This window comes from Stegodyphus dumicola, chromosome 4 (genome assembly GCF_044657685.1).
Source record: "Stegodyphus dumicola isolate Sdum_Otavi_A_Nest chromosome 4, ASM4465768v1".
NCBI lineage: Eukaryota > Metazoa > Arthropoda > Arachnida > Araneae > Eresidae > Stegodyphus > Stegodyphus dumicola.
The window spans coordinates 76474068-76494406 of record NC_140771.1 but is presented as its reverse complement, the minus strand read 5'-3'; the positions used below and the strand labels follow the sequence as shown (position 1 = coordinate 76494406).

At 34.7% G+C, this 20339-nt stretch overlaps 1 protein-coding gene across 8 annotated transcripts in view; it reads right to left on the bottom strand.

The window, feature by feature from the left end:
• The window catches only part of LOC118197730 (uncharacterized), a 67335-nt gene that overhangs the window by 15174 nt on the left and 31822 nt on the right, over positions 1–20339 (bottom strand). For all 8 annotated transcript variants that reach the window (XM_035369263.2, XM_035369265.2, XM_035369264.2 and 5 more), the window contains 3 exons: positions 14739–14813; positions 14400–14483; positions 11210–11309 (listed from right to left, as the gene is read on the bottom strand). In XM_035369263.2, the coding sequence (XP_035225154.1) occupies positions 11210–11309; positions 14400–14483; positions 14739–14813 (259 nt within the window). The remainder of the gene's footprint in view (positions 1–11209; positions 11310–14399; positions 14484–14738; positions 14814–20339) is intronic.

The window sequence follows — 20339 nt, the reverse complement described above, 5'->3', positions numbered from 1 at the left end:
CTAACAGTCGCTGAAAGTCAATTACTCACTCCCAATAGAGATGATCTGAGAGAATTATTTACAGAAAAATTTAATTCCTGACAGAAAAGCATAATTTCCTTAAATTTCTTACTCTCACTAGAGTTTTTTAATATCATTTCAGCCCATTTTGGCCTGTGTTGATCTAAAGGTTTATTCAAGTGAAGATTTTTAGTAAATGGACAGTGAAAGATAAAAAGTCCAGGGTCTTCCAACTCCTCACAAGAACAAAGCTCAGTCGTACGTAGTCCAAATCGAAAGTGATATGTATTAAAAGGTCCATGACCAGTGAAAAATTTAGTATAAAAATTCGATGTGCTTCTTTGACTGAGTGAAACTTTTGGAAAGAAAGAGAAGACTCGTCTTCCTGTGGAGTCATTAGTCCATCTTTCCTGCCATTTCACAAGCAGTGTATTTAAAGTCTCGCTCTTCGAGTGTGAAAAAGGCAATTTCGTTGGATTTTCAATTCCGTTGATATCATTAGCAGCCCATTTAGCTAAAGTATCTGCTTCTTCGTTGCCCAGTATGCCAACATGAGCTGGCACCCAGGTAAGAAGTGGTCTTTCAGATGAATTAAATCTTAGCAATTTCTCTTGAATAACTTGTACAATCGGATTTCTATTCGTAATGTCTGAGATAGCCTGCAGACTAGATAATGAATCACTGAAGATCTTAGTCTTGCCCGATAGATTTCTTTTAACATAAATGAGAGCAGCGTTTATCTCTAAAAGTTCTGCCTGAAAAACAGTATTTTTGTTATCAAGCCTTCGAGTCCATGTATATACCTTTTGAGTATTGTTAAATACACAAAATGCACAACCTGTTCCACGTTCAGTTTTAGAACCATCTGTAAATAGAGCAATGTCATTGGCTACTGGAGCCGTATAGTATAAATTGACTGCAGATTTGAGTTTTAAAGAGGCAGGATGGCCAAGATTAGATGGAAGCCGTAGTTCATAATCATTTACTAGGTGATGTTGGTTCCACAAATCCCCATTCAATCGTAATCGTATGATCCGTCCTAAGAAAGAGTCTCTTTGAGCCTGCAGATCTAATGGAGGTATACCCGCCAAAATCTGCAGTGAGGCTGTCGAGGTTGTTCTATAACCTTTGGAAATAAGTAATAGCTGATGCCTCTGTATTGAATTCAGTAAGCCACTCATAGTTTTGTTCATATCAAAACCCCAAATGGAGACTCCGTACAAAAGAACTCTTTCAGCGATTGTTTTATACCACAGCCGCAAGATTTTTGGGGAAGTACCCCAATTAAGGCCCATAGTCTTTGTCATGCCATTCGTAAGAATGGCACATCTCTGTTTAAGATGTTTCACATGTGGAAACCAAGACAGCGTATTGCTGATAACAAAGCCTAAATATTTCAAGGTGTTTGCACATTTTATTGGCCTTCCATGGATTTTTATAGACGGATTTCGACGCATTTTTCTTTTCCTACCGATAAACAACATAGTAGTTTTTTCTTCGGAAATTCTTAATTTATGCATGTCTGCCCACTCTACAAACTTATTAATCGCTTGTTGAGCTCTTACTTCAATGTCCTTTACGCCTGAGATAATTAACAGAAAATCATCGGCATAAGCTTGCAAAGTTACTTGTTCAGTATTTTCAAACATACCAAAGGCCGAATTAGCGACTAAGTTCCACAGGGTTGGTCCTAAACAGGAACCCTGTGGACAGCCTCTTTGCAAATCTTTTATTAAAATTTCATTATCCAGGGTTAATTGAATTTTGCGTTGTTCCAAATAATTTCGAATTAAATTCAAAATTTCTACAGGGCAGTTTGCGCTATCCAATGCATCAATTATGTCAGGCCACCAGACCGTGTCAAATGCATCACGTATATCAATGGAGATGAGTAACGTGTGCCTGTTACCATCCCTGTTGCATTTTGCTGTGTTTAGCAGATTAAAAACAGCCATTTCAGTTGAAACCCCCTTTTTAAATCCAAATTGAAAGTCGCTGATCACTTTATTTTCAGTTAGAAAATAATTTAGTCTGTTCAATATTAATTTTCAAAGAGTTTATTTAAAGAAGAAAGAAGACTCACTGGTCTATAAGAAGACAAAATAGCAGGATCTTTACCTTTTTTGCCAAATAAAACTATTTCGGCAATTTTCATCTGCAGTGGAAATAAAGCCAATTTCCAACATGCTCGATATAAAGATAACAACAATTGGGGGAATTCTTTGAAAAGTATCTTTATGATAATATTATCAAGACCGTCTGGTCCGGGGGCCTTCTTAGACGGTAGAGAACGAATTGTATTTTCTAACTCCTCAAGCTCCAGGAGGGCAGAGTCACTTAAAGTAGAATTCCAAGTTTGATTTTTAAATTTTTCTCGCATTACTTTATGTAAATCCATATCGTCAATCTCCAAATCCAATGGAAATAACTCATCTAAAATTTTTTTATATTTATCTCCCAGAGAAGTACAGTCCGGAGCTACCTCTACTGGCAGCTGAAGAGGTAGAAATACTCTGTCCACTGCAATCTTTTGAGTGATGCCATAAGGATTTTCAATAGCAGCACAAAATGTCTTCCAAGATTCACTTTTTGTCTTTATAATCAATCTTTTAAAAATTGCTAGTTCCTTCTTATAAGAAATTTTAAGTGAATGCCTTATATTGTCATCCCTTTCTTTTTGCATACGTCTCCTTAAAGCACGAACTTTGTTCCTTTTTATTGTGAGCGAGTCAGACCACCATGATGTAGAGGTTTTAATCCGTACTCTTTTCGACTTATAGGACGCTGTTGCTGCATCCATCAATGAACCAATAAAAAAGTCGTAGTTATTTTCTAAATCCTCTCGAGAAGTATTAGATTCAAATAAATTTATAAATTCAGAAATTCGTGGACGAAGTTTCTCAATAAATGTTTCATGTCCACCATATGAAGTTTTAAATCTACGTTTCAAAATTATGTCTTCCGAGATTCCAATTTCAAACAAAATAATTTGATGATCACTAATAGACAAACCTGTCAACACCCTCCAATTTGTAATAGAAATTGCAAAAGGAGATGAAGCTAATGTAATATCAGGCCAACCCTTGGCTCTGACAGTCAAGAATGTTGGCTCTGAATCGGAGGAATTAAGAACACACAGTCTGTTTTCGTGGATAAAATCAAGAAGTTTAGCAGCCCTATGATCTTCTTGATTTCCACCCCAAAGAGGACTCGTAGCATTAAAATCACCCGCAATAAGCAAATGATCATTATGAATAATATGTGAACAAAGTTCGGTTAAATTGCTATCTAAATCGGCCGTCGGTGGAAAATAAACGTTAGTAATATTAATACTTCTATTGATAAATTGCAAGCGAATTGTCACTGCATCTAAAGTTCTCGCCACGAAAAATGGATTTAGAGGGCCGTTATATATTATCAACGCTTTAAAAGAACCAGAAAAGAATATCTTACTACAGTTTGGTAATCCAATGATCTTGCCATCTTTGACATAAGGTTCTTGTAAGAGAGCAAGCTGTATTTCATTTCTAATCATAAAATCAATAAAATTTAAAGTAGTTGCCCTTGATCTCTGTAAATTTACTTGTGCACAAGTCAGACCCGAGATGCTCTGAGTAACAGGTATGTTCATTGAGCCTGTCACTTCTGAGTGTTGCTGAGGGGAAGAATCTCCTGCCTGTATAGCGGACATTGTGATGAGCTAGCCTGATGTGATGTCTCGTACTTCGTTCCTGCAGAGGCGTTGGAGTGAGTACAATTGACGCAATTTGCAATGCTTTCGGAGCACTCCTGAGTAAGGTGGCCCTTCCCGCACTTTGCACAGGCCGGTGGATTTTTGCAAATTAGACTTAAATGACCAAAGGCTTGACAGTGATAACAACGCGTCACTTTATGAAATTATCGAAAGAAGCACGATGCGAAACCAATATAGACTCTCTTCAGGTCCTTCAACAATTGTGCCTGTTCTCTAGACACCTCAACAAGCCAGTTGTACGTACCGTCTGTTCTGGATCTGGGTTCCCTTGGAAAAACAAAATTCTTCTCACCTGATGATAAGAGTTCTTGAAAAGAAATTTGTAGTTCCTCAGAAGTAGTATCCTGAGGAACACCAAAAACTATGAAAGACACTCTTGGTAGTCTTGGAATTCTCAGGTCCAAATGTTCCTTCAAATCCGAGTTTTCCAAAATGGCTTTTTTCAATGTCACCAATTGCTCTTCTCCTTTACAACGAACAAGTAACTCTTTGGCTCTTGTTGGACGAACTTGTAAAATATTTACTCCGAGCCTTTGCAGTTTAATATTCTTAACTAATTGCATCTTAATACTGTTTGGCTATCTACTTGTATCTTTAGCCTTGATAATCAAAACGTGATCCTGTTGAGCTGGAATCTTCCTTACCTGTGAAGGTTTCGAAGTGAGCCTAACAATTTCTGCAGAAGATAACTCCGAATTCACTTTATCAAATTTACCGTCTAAACTATGTGAATGACAAGCCTATAAATCGGACGCTATTTCCGAATGTGGTGAGACAGTGGCTTGGTCAAGCTGTGTTAACTGATTAAATTTTAACTCAAGTTCCAAAAGTCTTTTTTCCAACAAAGAATTCTTTTCCTCCAATGAAGAGACTCTTTCCTTCATGCAGGCGTTAAAACCTTCCAGGTGAGCTATGTATAATTCACGTTTGTTTGAATGTGATCTGATATTGCTTACAAACTTTTTAAGTTTCGCTGCATCTTTATTATTTAATTTATGTTTTGCATTGGCATCAACTAAAAATGCTAAGATACCGTCATAGGATTCATTAATAAATGATAGATGGTTCCCAGTTACCTTTTCTGGAGCCAAATCTTGTACAGAGCCAGGAGAAGATTCAAAGACTGAAGAAACTGAATGTGCCGGAGAAAGCGTAACATTAGAATGAGACATTTTATTATAATTCTATAAAATGGGGTTTTCTGCAGAGGGAGTTACTATATAATCATAAAACCCTTAAACATATGACTTAAAAGTGAAACAGAAATAAAAACACTATGAAAAACAAATCGGTAAGCGGAAAAGAACCAATTAAACAAAAATCATTAATTAACAAAAGACTAATTAAAAGTAAGTACGATTTGAATTATTAAATTAACAAAAAGGACCCCAAGGAACATTATAGCACAGAAATTAAAACAATTATCACTTGACTTCAAGTAGTAATATAAGCATGAATTTAACATATAGTCTATGGAGTTTTCCAGGAAAGAACCACAGTCTCAGAACTTTAGTTTGACAAGTTCAAAAACAATACTTCTCTAGAGATTATAATCAGTAACAACATATAAATTTAGAACATATTTTCTATGCGTATGGCAATTTCCGGTTACAGACTCTGAAGAATTTCGAAGAACAGTGGTGTAAGATTGCGTCCTTTTTGTACCATAGTATAAAAATCTTAATTAATTATCCTAATTGTGATAAAACTGTCCAAAAATTTTTTGTAAGTCATAAAATCATAAAAAACATTAATATTTAAAAGAAAATTGCAATTAATTTCACCAAAAGGACCATTAATTAATTCGAAAACAGTCTCTAGCTTAATATCAGTCTATGAACACAAAGTACAATGTAAACAAATACAAAATTGAAGATAAATCAGTAAATACTTATCTAAAATACATATGACGCAAATCTATGCAATCCACGGAAGCTGTAGAACATAATTTCTACACCTGTTTGGCACAAAACATGATCCAAAACTTCACAAAACGAAGAAGTGACAGTACAGTTGCTGGAATCTCGCAACACTAAACCACAACTAAGTATCCAAAATCACCATAACTTTGAAATTTGCAGGTCGAATTTCACAAAATTGGTATCTACTTGATCAGGAACACTTTATGCACACATTTTAAAACATGAAAAATACCGACTGTAGCTATTTCCACCTTTAAAATCAACTAAAATCGGAGCATGAAGTTTAACGGTCAACACCATCGACGATCCGACGCCACAGTTAAATTGACTACACCTGTGTTGATGAACTGAGAGCTCTTTTCCAATCAAATCCAATCATGAAGATATTGAATGTTTATTTGCCACGGATGGAACTGGCCGCGCGTGCAGTTATGTCAATGAAACGTTTTAAATTTTTACTTTCAAATTTGCGATTTGATAACCCAGATGATAGGGAAAAACGAAAGAAATCTGATCCGGCATCACTTATTTCTGAAGTGATGAATTTGTTCATTTATAACTCACAGAAAGCGTACACATTAGGCACTTGCGTCTGCATTGATGAAATGCTTGTTGGATTCAGAGGAGTGTCGTTTTAAAATGTATATGCCCCAAAAGCCTGTGAAATATGGATTAAAAGTTATGTGTTTGACTGATGCCCGGAATAATTATGCTTACAATGCATATCTTTATTGTGGAAAAGACTCTGATGGAATTAGCATAGAAGAGAGTTGGAAAAAATTCAGCAAACCAAGTCAAGCTGTTCTGCGTTTGAGCAAACCAATTTTTAATACGAACGGAATGTAACAGCAGACAATTGGTTTTCTTCCATAGAACTTAACCACAGAATTGTTGAAAAATGGACTGACACGTTGGAACTGTTAAAAAAATAAAAAAGAAATTCCGAAAGATTTTGTTCCATGTAAGTCAAGAAAAGAGAATTCAACATTGTATGGTTTACTAAGGACATAACCTTAATTTCATTTGTTCCAACGAAAAGGCGAGAAGTGGTTTTGATGTCATCATTGCATCATTCGATAGAAACAGACTCGGAAACACCGTGCTTTTTATAACAGAACCAAAGGTGGTGTTGATGCTTTAGATGAAAAATGTTCTGTCCATTCCAGTAGTCAGAGAACAATGCGTTGGCCTATGGCTCTTTTCTACCGGTTAGTATATATCAGTATAGTAAACGCATACATTTTGCACCAAGCTTATAACCAAAACTCTGTTATGACCAGAATGGTGTTTTTGAAAGAATTAGTGAGAGAATTAGTCCAACCACTACTACACACGAGAGTGAAAAATCCAAGAATAAATCGAGAATTGTGCCTGACGATGAAGCGGATTTTAGGAAAAGAAGCTGAGTCTAAGGATGTGGAGCAGTGCACAAAAGAAGCAAAATTAAAATCAAGGAAAACATGTCGTCTGTGCCCCCCAAGCAAGAAAAGAAAGACAGCATATTTATGTTTATCTTGCCAAGACCCTGCTTGTTTGGAATGCACGCAAAAGTTATGCAATGAATGTGCTAAAGAAGATGAAAACTAAATTGTTTACTATCAGAAAATCAGTGAGATACTGATATTTCAGGTACTGTCAAAATTTTTCTGTATTGTGCTACATACAAATTTCTCCGGTTAAAATTTGCTTTAAATATTAAATAATATAGATAAAATAGTTAATTCAAAATAGATGCATTCTTATTTTTAGTTTTATAGAATTTAGTGCAGCATATGATTTTCACTGAAAAATTTAAGGCTATGGGAAATTTTCTGGGAAAAATTTAATTTCACTTTAAAGTGTAAAAACATATTTTCTTTTCAGAGTAAAATGTTCAAAGAACATTTAAGAGAAATATCATGATGATAATTTAATTAGACGATTTTTAAAAATTTATTATATTGCGCGGTCTCTGAGACCGCACGTCCCTTGTTATGTTCAACTTTTTCACCTCCCCTGTTACGAGTTAATAAAATTTTGCGTAACTTCCTTTCTTCAGAATTCTGTTTAAGAAAAAAAGTTTCTTTCCAAATTTTACATAAGGTTCTGTTCTTACGAACAAAGTCTGTAAAGTATATTTTATGTTAATTGGCATGATTTGGCAGTGTACTGTCTCTTCTTCTTTTGATAGCTCTGACTAGGATGTAAAAAGATTCTATAAGTATCTTTCAGATCAGAGCTCTTGAAAGTTTAGACAGTTACTATTCCGACGGGGTAACTTGCAACAAAACTTGTGACAGGCTTTTACAATCCTTGGTCAGTGACGCCAGTATCGTTCTGCAAAAGTTGTAAAATATATCAAGAACTCTTGAATTAACGATCTCACACAAAGCATTCAGGAAAAGTCTAGCTTCATAGCCGCTGTAAAACAAATCATTGGAGGATGGATATGGTGTGGTGTGGTGTATTTAATTATGGCAAAGCACACTAGGGCTATCTGCCTAAGAGGAGGGATGCCTTTCGTGGAGGACTTTCTAAGGGAAACTGGCTCGTATACACGTTACACATGGGGAAAACCACGAAAACACCCATGCAGCCAGCCCGTTCGCGGGATTCGAACCTCGGACCGAACTACCAGTGTTCAGCGACTTTACCGCTCGGCCGCTGGAGGATGGATAATACGCCAAACTGTACCTTATCTATACTGAAGAGTGCCTGACATTCGTTGATTTTCCTGAATGGCGTGACTTTTCATCTCGCGTCGCTTTCCATCTGGTTAGCTCACTTTCAGCCCAAGAGACCCTTTCTCGACCGATCTTGGGGTTTCACCTGCTATCTCGTCTAAGTGACGTGTCCTTAGAGGTTTAATTTTCTTATCTAACTTATTAAGGTGCGCTTTGGAGCCATATAAGGAACTTCATAATCCATATTAGTGTAGTTTAGACAGTTTTCAGATTCTGCCTAGGAGTATAATTAAAGAATATCCATAATTCGTGGGCCCATCAAGGGATAATTTTCTGCGATAACTGCTAAGAGCTGCACATTACATTGCAACTGAATGTCAGTTAACAAACTAGAATCCGAGTTTAAATAGACAATTTAGTGCAGTGACGCTCGCCACATTGCGATTCTCTTGCCCAGCTCTAGGCTTGGTAGGCTGTTTGCATTTGTAGTCTCTATCAACTATTTAAATTTAGATTTTAACTTCTGTTTACTAATGACGGCGATTTAATTTGTAAGCGCAAGTTGTGCAATTATTCCTTTAGAGCTTTTCGTTGTCGTTAAAATTAAATTGGAACAAAAGAAGGTTTAAACAAAATTGTATAAACTTTCTTCTATCCTATTAGTAAATTTCACATCTTGGCTGTTTGAGAACATTTAGTTATTTACAGAAAATAGCCCTACAAGTCGAAACTGAAAGAAAATTACTACATCGCACGGAAAAGGGGAATACAGCCTCAGACATACACAGGGTGGGGTATATTGCATATACTAATTTGAGTTGACATCCTGCAGGAATTCACATGCGCATGTATGGCATACCTGCATTCGTAGAAAGCTAGGGGAGTATCCACGAGTTCGACTTGTTTCTGGTTCATAATCCATAGTTGTTCCAGTTGTTTCGGGGCTACCTGGCCGATATACTAACTACCCCAGTGGACCGGCTGCCTCGCTGTCGGTGGAAAGAAAGTTGTTTCTAATAGGATTTGCTGTTTCATATGACATTTAAAACTACAAGGTCTTAAAAAATTCGATTCTTTCAAACTTAGGACCTGAAATCCAAAAACTAATGATTGGATTCGGTGGTCATGTTGCCACAAAAAGAGGTAAATAATCTATACAAAAGACAGACAGTCGCTGTGCAACGAAGTCATTTCCGTGATGATATTTTTAAGAACTTGGAAGAGAATAAAATCCTGATTAGCGAACAGAAAACAGCTATACAGGCTCCCCCACTTTATTTGTAATAAATGTAACATGAACATAACAATCCAGTTTGAAGTACTCAGGATATTTCGATAACTAGCTTTTCCACAACGCCGCTTGTAACTAAAGTTTAAAGGCCTATTCATAAAAGTTTAAAAACATGACTGCGGGAAATGACAATAAGAATATTGCTCGTAAAAGGAGAATTTCATTTCATTTGTAAGTAATCTCATCATTTTATTACAAAATGTTTTCAGATACATGAGAGGAAGTAAAAGTCAATAAAACATAATACTATGACGAAACTATTGGGTTGGCAAGAAAGTAATTTCGGTTTGCATAAATAGGTAGCGTTACGTTCATTTTTTTTATTCTGCTGCCAAGCTTATGATTTTTTTTTCTTTTAGGATTTGGGAACTGACACTTTTAGGTTGCTATAGAAATAAGTTCCGTGTACTTTTATTTGCAACTGATATTTTACTGTCAGATTTAACATGGGATGTAAAAATAAACATTTTTGAAATATTTAATTTTTTAAATTTTCATAAAGGCAAGAAAGCGGCTGAGGCTCCCAAAGCGATATGAAAAATTTATGGCGTGTTGATTCCTTAATAGAAATCATGTGTCAGAATTGGTTTAAAAATTTTCATTCTGAAGATTTTTCCTTTGAAGATGACAGGTTGACCACTCTGGCTGACTTTCTAGTGTTGATGATGACAAAATAAAGGCCATAATGGAATCGAATCGCCATACAATTGTGGGAGCGATTGAAAAATGTATCACACAACAACTGAAAATCACATAAGATATCTTGGACTCGTTAAGAAGCTCGATATATGGTTTCCCCATGAATTGAAAGAAATTCACTTAATATAATGACTCAATATTTGCAATACGCATTTCAAACGTAATGCAATCGACCCGTTTTTGAAATGAATTATCACTGGTGATGAAAAATGACTCATCTACAATAATATTAATCGAAAAAGATTATGGTCCAAGCAGGGTGAATCAGCATAAATCATATCGAAAGCTAAATTACATCAGAAAAAGATAATGCTGTCAATTTGGTGGAATTGCACAGGTGTTGTACATTAGCTCTTCCAAGCAACAAAGCGATCAACTCAGATGTTTACTGCCAAAAAAATTATGAAACTGGAAGAAGCAATCAAACAGAAAAGCGCCAAAATTGGCAAATTGCAAAATAACCGTGTTCCTTCTCGACAAACTAAGGCCTCACACAGCAACACGTATGAAATTATTGGAACTTGATTGGGAAGTGATGGCGCATCACCCCATAAAGTCTCGACCTTGCACGATCGGATTAATTTTTATTTCAAAGTTTGCAAAACTTCTTAAATGGTTTAAATTTCAGTAATAGCAATGACCTCATATCGCACTTGGTTGATTTTTTTTTTTTTTTTTTTTTTTTTCTGATAAAAACCAGAAATTCTATGAGTGCGGAATCATGAAGTTACTAGAAAGATGGCAAAAAGTCATTGAATAGAATGGAAAATAGTTGACTCTTTAAAGTTCATGTTTTTTATAGAAAAAAAATTGAGTAACTTCATACTTAGAAGCGAAATTACTTTCCTTGTCAACCCGATATTTATAAGAAAATACTTACATCCAGTTGGGCCATTTATAACATGTGATTTCTGCATTGTCAAGCTGGGGTATAGCACAGGGTTCTGCTGATCGCCTCAGACGATCTCCTCTATATAAACCTTGTAATTAAAATTGTTAAATAAAAGAAACTTTATTAGTTATTTTACATATTTTTTAGGCTGGACTTAAAGTAACATAAATTGCACAAACTATGCTCGCAACTATGCTCATATTATCTGAAATCATGTCAAATTGTACTTGTCGCATTGCAGATTTAAAATAAGTGAACGATCTGAAGTTGTTCTCTAAGTTAATAAGTATTATGCTGTATACTTGAAACACTTATATTTCAGTTGGTAGCCAAAAAAGGTCCTTAGAAAATAGTTCAATGTTTTTATGAGGATACTAACTTCATGCACCTATAAGCAAAAATACTCATTCTCGATTCACACTCGAAAAAAAAATCCGAAATAACATTTGCTGAATTGTCAAGATAGGCAAGGGACAGAAACATTTTGAAAATAAGTTTTTTCACAAAATCCCAAATAAATGTGATAAATCCAGCAAAATAGGGTACGCTAAGGAGAACAGTCAGCTCGCCTAGCCCTATGTACTTTCAGACAGCCACTGAAAAGTACTTCTAGACAATTGGTGCAAAGTTAGTCCATTCTTTCGCTGAAAGCAATTCCAAAGTTCCATTGTAAAGTGCTCCCTCCTTTCTCTGCAAAGCACTTCCAAACAGTTACTGAAAAGTACTTCTAGACAATTGTTGCGAAGTAGTCCATTTTTCCTCTGAAAGCACTTACAGACACTCATTGTAAAAGGCTTCATCATCCTTCTAAAAAGCACTTCTATGTATTCGGTGTAAAATAATCTATCGAAAGGTACTCAAATTCGGTTCGCGCTCATGCAAGAACGCATAACGTTTAATGCTTACTGCATTGATTCTTACCTACAGACTGATGGTCTGCAATATTTCGTTTAAAATCAGACTTTTCTAGTGACAAAAAAGAAACAAACCCATTGAGTTAACGTAATCAGATAGCCCTTGAATGATTTATCATATTCTAAATTATCTAATGTAATCCGATTTAGTCCAATGAGGAAAGTTCTTGCCTTAATAAAAGTCCAAGAATGAAGTTAAAGCCACCTTCCTGGAAAGCGAATTTTTAACAGTTCTTAAACATTCAAAATTTTCTCAAAGCACTTTAATGGATCCTGAAAAACAAAAAGGCCGAGTACAATTTTATTGCAGTTCTTTACAAAGAAAGAATGAAATACTTGCCTTCTACAAATGGATAAAACAGATAAAGCTGTCCAAATTATACCTTTTTTGTCTACATATTATGATCAGTAGTTTAAGTCTTCACCTTGAGGAAAGATATGCGATTGGATTCTTCGCCATCTGCGATTAGGAAGAATAAAAATTATGCAACATATTTAGATACTTCTGCAGTTGACCACAAAGCAAATCTCATCACTATTTTCCAGATGCCCTGTAGTATAGTATTTCGTTTGCAATAGGAAAGTTATCAACGACTGAATGCGATAAATGATACACAAAGGCTAAAATGTATAGAGTCCTAATCCTGTAATATTAACTCAAAGTCCTTCATACCCTATTAAACTGGCAAGCGAATTATCGCTCCGTCTGATATATTAGGACTTTGTAAATTAAAGTATCGTAGTCGTAGAGTACACAGATTGGGCCTATTCAAGCTGGCTCAGCTTAATTGGATTGGCGCTTTTTAACATTGGCTATCAAAGTGGTTAAAGCCTGAATACAAACATGCAGAGCTGGATGGAAGAAAGTAAAGTTGCTAGTACCGCTGCCAAGAGCTTTATATCAAAAACATTCAAAATCCTCGACTTGAACACCCTTAAATTGCATCTGGGGGAGATTAGGAAAAGATGAAGTTATATTAAAGGTTTAAATTGTATTAACATAAAATATTGTAAATGTTCTTATTAACAAGATTGTTAACTGATGTCCCTATTAATACATTTATTAATAAGCAAAATAAGGAATGGTTATAATAATTAACAGTACTTAATTTATTGTTCCTAAATAATTTTTACTTCTCTACGTGTATATTATTTTTTTCATACATTTTAGAATTTCTGTAGCAAGAAGTTAACGATGACTTTTGTTGTAGCATATATTCCATGTTTTCTATAATTTTCTGGCTTATTAGATATGCACAAGTGAAGAATTTTGCAAATTCAGTAAGAATATTGTTTGATAAGGTGTTAAGGTTGCTTTTGTCCAGTTTTAAATTCTGCATTAGTTTATCTTCGAGTTAAATAATTTTGTTACGAACTATAGTATTTTCCGAACAGCGACGTCTATATAAGGACAAGAAAACTTCTGGACAACTGAGTTTTGACAGCCGCCATGGATGGAAGAATATGTGTATGAATGATGTAGAATAAACCATGTGTGTGTTTGTAAATAACGTAGTATTCTCTTGTAGTATAGAATGTGCTGTGTGAATATTTGATTCAAGTGAACTTATAAGATACCATTTTCTAGGTGGATTTAAAGAACAAGCTCTAATTTCTTTATCATAGTAAATAGAATACGTCGGAAATTTTAGAATCATTGATGATCTACAGCCTTTTCTTGTTGATATCTTTGATTGTAGATAGAAATAACAAATTTTTGGTAACGTTAAGCGGGATCGATAAAAGAAAACGGAATGTCTGAATTCAAAACCTGAATGTTAAACTGAAGAATATTAATTCTTGTTCTTGAATTATTCAGTGAAAGAATACTTAACTTCTAAGAGTATGTTAAATTTTTGCTCTTGAAACGTGCATTAGTTTTTAAAGGAAATGCTGAAGAAAAAGGAGATAAATTGAAAAAGAAAAGAACTGTCTTGCGAAATGCCAGTACAAAACTGTTGAGTAAATCGAAAGTTATGAGCTTAAAAAATTGTCAGAACAGTTCAGTGCTAAAACCGGAACATTGTCCAATACCCATGGCAAAACTGGATCAGTTTTAAGAGTAGACGAATTTAAAAAGGACGGATTTAAATGATAAAATAATATCGTGAGAAGATAAAATTATGGAAAATACTGCAATTCGTAACAAAATAGATCAGACACATAACGTGAAAATAGAAATGCAGAATGTGTTAACATTTTAGGAAGTTAATATTTTTTAAATAGTTAAAAATTATATAATATCAATTACAAATCTTTCTTACCTTCAGTAGCTCTAGGTATCGTAAATTCGATAGGATAAAATGGTGAAATTAATGAATCCAAAATTTCTGGTCCTCCAGCACCAACTAAATGAAGATGATTAACGAATTTTAAAAAGGGCAACAATACTAGTCATATAACCTAAAAGCGTTGCAGTATTTTTAAATAATCAGAAAATAACAGGTTACTAAATATAATCTGATGAATATACTCTCCTCGTACAAACAGAACGAAAATTCCTAATGCAAAAATAGTTTGAGAATTTTCAGGAGTTTAAAAAATTTTCTTAAACGAGTTATTAGTCTGGAATAAAAACTTCTGCTGAGTATAATGAACATTACCATTTGGAAGGGCATTAATGGAACCGTTTGGCTGATGATTTGACGAAATATTCTGAGTCTTCATAGCAAAAGAACCTGATAAAGACAAAGAGATATGTCAGCATTATAATTATAAGCAATAATATAAATCACCAAAACAGTTATGATCATTAAAATACGTTAAATTAATTAATGCATGTTTATGTTAATTATGTAGCTGTTAAATTCAAAGTTAAAATACCGAAAGACTGGGGATATAAAAAATTAATCACTTATAATTGAAATGTAAGTTAGTTTTCACCACGAGAAGTGCTATTACTCGCCATCCTCACTTTTTGGTCTATATTACTTTTCAAATAAAAGGATGTTACCACCCAATTCTATCACTATCTATTGTTTTTTAAAGAAACAATGCAACGAATGTTAAAAAAAAATGGTAATCCTAACACTCAACTCGGAATTCTAAACATATGCTGCTTTTAAAATTTTATGACTTCACTGTGGAATTTTGCGAGTAGTAAGCGCAAAATAAACAATGTTTAAAAAATCAAATATTTCCTTCTTTTTTCCCCCTCCAAAGCTAAATTTTTCGCTTATGAAACTGGGCTTAAAATTGTTTCTTTCCCGAGCTCTCATAGCCTATTTAGAAGTTCGCGCCAAATCAACTTGGACCGCCCACTTGTCACACTCAAGAATGTTGAATAAAGTTACTCTGCCTTAATTCATCGGAACTCGGTTTTATCCTTTGACAAAAAGTTACTCATCTATAAAGCCATGTTATTACTTATGCCTGTCCCGTCTGGGGTTTTGTATGTAAAACCACGTTTCAGAAAGTGAAAATTAGTCAAAACATTACACTACGCTAAACTGCTCGTGCTCGCTGTTTCTACCATAATGCAACTATACACGAAGAGCTTGGCATAAAACCTATTACTGTATTTACTGCAAAATTTTCTAAAAACATTTTAAACAGAATTTCCAGGGCTAACAACCCCTCAATTCCAATGCTAAATTATGAACATTATCTTGTAGTTAACAGAAGACGGCCTAGAGCCGTTAGACGTTTAGACTGATTCAGAGTCGTAGCTAGGGTTTTCAGCGCCCAGGGACAACTGAAGATTTCGTGCCCCCTACTGCTTGCCAAGGATGGAAAACATTTAATTCTAAAATGTCGTAACATCAGTTTGGCGCCCCTTGGATTCTGACCCCGGGGACAGATGCCCCCCTTGCCCGCCTCTAGCTACGCCCCTCGACTGATTATTACTCAGTTGCTGTGCTTTGTTTCTTGTATCGACTTTCCCCCTAATTATCATTTGTCGGCTACCCTTTTCTAAACGTATGGCTTCTGCCATTTTTTTACTTCCTTGTACGAAGTAAAAAGGAAGTATTGTAATCGCGAAAAGTTTCAGTCAGCATATTTCAACGAAAATATCCATTTTGATCGCTATCGAATGCAATTTAACGATGTTTTTGCGTGATATCTGTACGTAAGGACAGAATAAAAGACTCGTTTCCTCCAAAAAAATTATAAAACTGCTTTAAAATGAATTCTGAAGAGAATTTTTCGTGGCGTCTGTACGAACGTATGTACGTACGTGCGTATGTACGTATCTCGCATAACTCGAAAACAAGTAGCCTCAAAACGTTGAAATTTTGTATATAGGACTGCTATAACATGTAGATGTGCACCTCGTATTTTGGTTGCAATCCACCAAACTTATATAAATACTATATGTATATATATATCTACTCTGTTACTCGGCACAGTGATCTCAGTTTCTTTACTCTTATATGTTTGTAAATTGTACATTTTTTGCTTTAAAAATGATTGAATTATATTGTTCTTATCTTCCGGTTAAGGTTTTTATGCCTTTCGTAATTCTGGAAGCAATATTTGTACAATTATCAACAATTTAAAAGCTCTTAAAGTGCGGTTAAGTTTTAAATAACATGGCGGACATATTTGTTTACATTTGAAACAGCAGAATTGTAGATTTGTTGCCAATCTAGAGAGACTAAGCTTCGCAACAACAAAAATAACGCCTTCATTTATTATTGCAAATTAAATCATGCTTAATCCTTTCTGGAATTTTTTCGAGGAAATAAGTGTTTAAGATTTACTTCGTAACTTTTAATACAGATATTTTGAGTTTTTATGTATTTTTGCCTTCTCGCGAAGTGAGAACTGAGTTAATTGAATGAGAAATACTAAATCGTCTGTGAAAAACTGTTTCTTTTCTGTTTTGTTTGCTTAATTTCTTTCATACATCGTTCTAGCTTTATTATAGTATTTGAATAGAACATGTGGCAAAGATAAGATAATTCTTCAAATGATATAAATTTTGTGCATTCAGAGTGTCGTTATAGTAAACAAATATAGTGAATTTTAAACAGGGCATTTATTCCATAGTGGTTTATGCGCTGTCGATGAAGTAGATTTAATTAAATCCAATCAATTTAAACGAAATTCAAGAAAAAAATGCATATAATTTAATATTCCGTACAAGGAAGTCATGTGGTGTACACATCAGATTTTTTTTTTTAAACCTATTACTTTATTTCATTTTACATGCAGGCTGTTATAACATGTTATTTCTGTTTGTGTTATTATTTGTATATTATTATTTGGAACAAAGCCTGTAATTTTCTGGTGATTTCTTTAGTTTCAACCAATAGCTAAGCTTCCTCCAGCAAATCGTTGAACTTTCAGTCATGTGTGCCATTTGACTGATCTCATTACTCTCACTTCTCCATCCGTGCTTTACATACAAGCTTCGACATCTACGGACATGCTTCCTTTCGCATAGCCTTTATTACGAACAATTTCCCATCTTTTTTTTTTTCCATCTACAAGGAATTGCTGCAAGGGCTATTCTGCTTTAAAGTTATTTTTTCATGCTATGTTTATCACATATCTTGTTAGCCTGGGATAGAGTTCTGGCCCAGGAACCCGTGTTTCGTGGCCTGCAGCCATCTAAGAAAGTTAATCTAACCACGAGAAAAGAAATATTTTGTATTTCCTAGTCTCTTATCTAAAAATTAACAAAGATGATTTCTTAAATTTACAATTTCAAAGGAGCAGTTATCCCCAATGCTATGCCAGCTAACAAGGGGTTCGTTTCTATTTCCTGTCTTTTTAAGTGAACTATGATCCTCATTCTACTCCGATCTGGAGAAAGCTTAACCCTTTAGGCTACAAATCTCCTCTCTTTATGTTCGCCGACTTCAGGGGGATTGGAAAACATGAAGTGACGATTCTCTCTCGGGGGATAATAATCCAGGCCATATTTAACTCCAACGAGTACATCTCGTTGATGACTCCTGGTGACAATTCTCAAATCGATGAGTCTGTTTCAGGGGATACGGGGAAGTGGTCAAGAATAAAGTTTAAAAGACAAAATGTGTTGTGTTAGGAGGAGTTAGTCCGATAGCAGGTTGGTAAAATGTGACCTCAGAGAAAACATAAAACATCTTAACAAACCCTCTGCTATGACGTTCCCCCGCCTTCTTCTTTAAAAAAAAAAAAAAACGGGGACGACGGTCTGATCACGTTTTATTAAAAATTAAAAAAAAAAAAAAAAAAAAAAAAAAAAAAGAAAGTTGACACGAAAGCAGTTAGAAAAGCACTTCAAATAGGATTAACACATATTATAATTAACAGAAAAGCATTGTTATTATTTTTCTGAAATGACAAACCTGTTTTTTTCCATATTTCGATTTTACAATTTATATTATGTCCAAATATTAAATTTGGTAAGAATTATACCGAGAAATTAAAAAATGTATCTTAATGTATTTTTTTCAGTTGGTGCCGAAAATAATTCACTTAATTAAATTCTTAATTTATAGCAACCTGTTTCCCTTACCCTTTTCTCCTTATACACTAGCGGAAAAAAAGATGTATCGTTCATTCTTTCAAATAATTTTAACAAAGTGCTTACAGCGGATTTGATGTTATTACCTCTTTTAACTAATCTGCCATATTTCAAAACGCGCCAGTATATAAATTTACGTATACCTTTGGAAAATTTGAATTAAAAACTTTAATTTTTTTGCAGATATGCCTAGAAATACATCTACTTTAAGAAGATGGTAAAACTTTTGCAGGTTATAATTCAAAAATGTTTTCGAAACATTTATAAAAATTACTAAAAAATATGAATTTATAAAATGAATCAAGAAATATTTGCGAAATTTATATGGACTAAACCTAAATTTTGAATTGTGAAAGATTGAGTCAGGTAAGATTAATAATAATAAAAAAGAGGTTATAAGGTATTTCTCCCGCCTTCTTCGCATACCTTCGTGATGTGGTGGTCTGCACTCTGGGCGCGTATTCCAGAGGTCCGCGGTTCGATTCCCGGCGAAGGCGTCGCTAATTTTTCATCTCTCTGGCTTCGAAAAGATACTAATGTCTCTTCAGTAGCGCCGAACTAAAATGGCGTTGGATGATGATTCACCTCACCCAGGATTCGACGATTGGTTCCCCTAAAAACCCCAGTCGCCCGTTAAAAGGGGGAGTAGATAAGGTATTTCTTTCGCCTTCTTCACATGCCTTCGTGGTGGGGTAGTCTTCACGCTAGGCACGTATTCCAGAGGTCCACGGTTCGATTCCCGGCGAAGGAGTTGCTAATTTTTCATCTCTCTGGAAAAAATCCTGACGTCTCTACAAGGTATTAATAAATATATAGCAAATTCAATTATCGAAGCGCTAAAATTTTGAGTGTTGATTTTTTAAAAACTACTAGTGCGGTTTGTACAGAACTTATCATTTTGGCATAATTTGAATCTGAGAATGGAAATATGGAAAAAAATCGGAATGCCATTTCAGAAAAAGTCCAATTTTGTGTCAGAATACCTGTGTTTGAACAGCGCTATATGTAAATCTAATACGTATCATAAGTCGCGATTTCGAGATATGAGAAATGCAAGTTGAACTTCATCAACCAGCCCACTAGAATTGGAGATATCGAACTTTATCTTCTCTCTCTTTTTTTTTTTTTTTTTTTGTGTGTGTGTGTGTGTGCAAGGTGTACATATATTTCTAATCAGAAAAATAGTTTTAACGACTCAAATATTCATCTTTTAGTGTTTTAAAATTAAAAAAAATCTATTTTATATAAATATCAAATATAAATTTTTACGCATTCCTGCGGTTCTCATACTTATGCGGCGGACCACGCAGAGATGAGAAAATTGTGTATTGACATGGTTCTGATATCGCAGACGCAATAATTCGTTTTAGTGACAGTACAAGAGACATAACTTCACTACCAGTGTCAAGAGAATTTAGTGTTCTGCACTTGTGTCTGTCGTCAAAGCCTCTTGACTTCAGGAGGGCTGACGAAAAGGATCTTGTTTTTTCTCTGATATCGTTCCAGATATAACGAATCAGAGGATGTAAAATACTACTGATGAATTAAAGAGACGTGGCTAATTCAGTCTGAAGATTTTTAGGTAAGAAAACAGACGCGAATACTTAACCGTCCTCGCACTAGAAAGAAAGTAAGTGAATCAATTCAAATTCTGGCCTTTTATGTATATTATGTACACATTTGAACTTTATCCAGCACAGAAATTTACTTATTCCTACACAATTTGGCAATAATATCTCGAGATTTC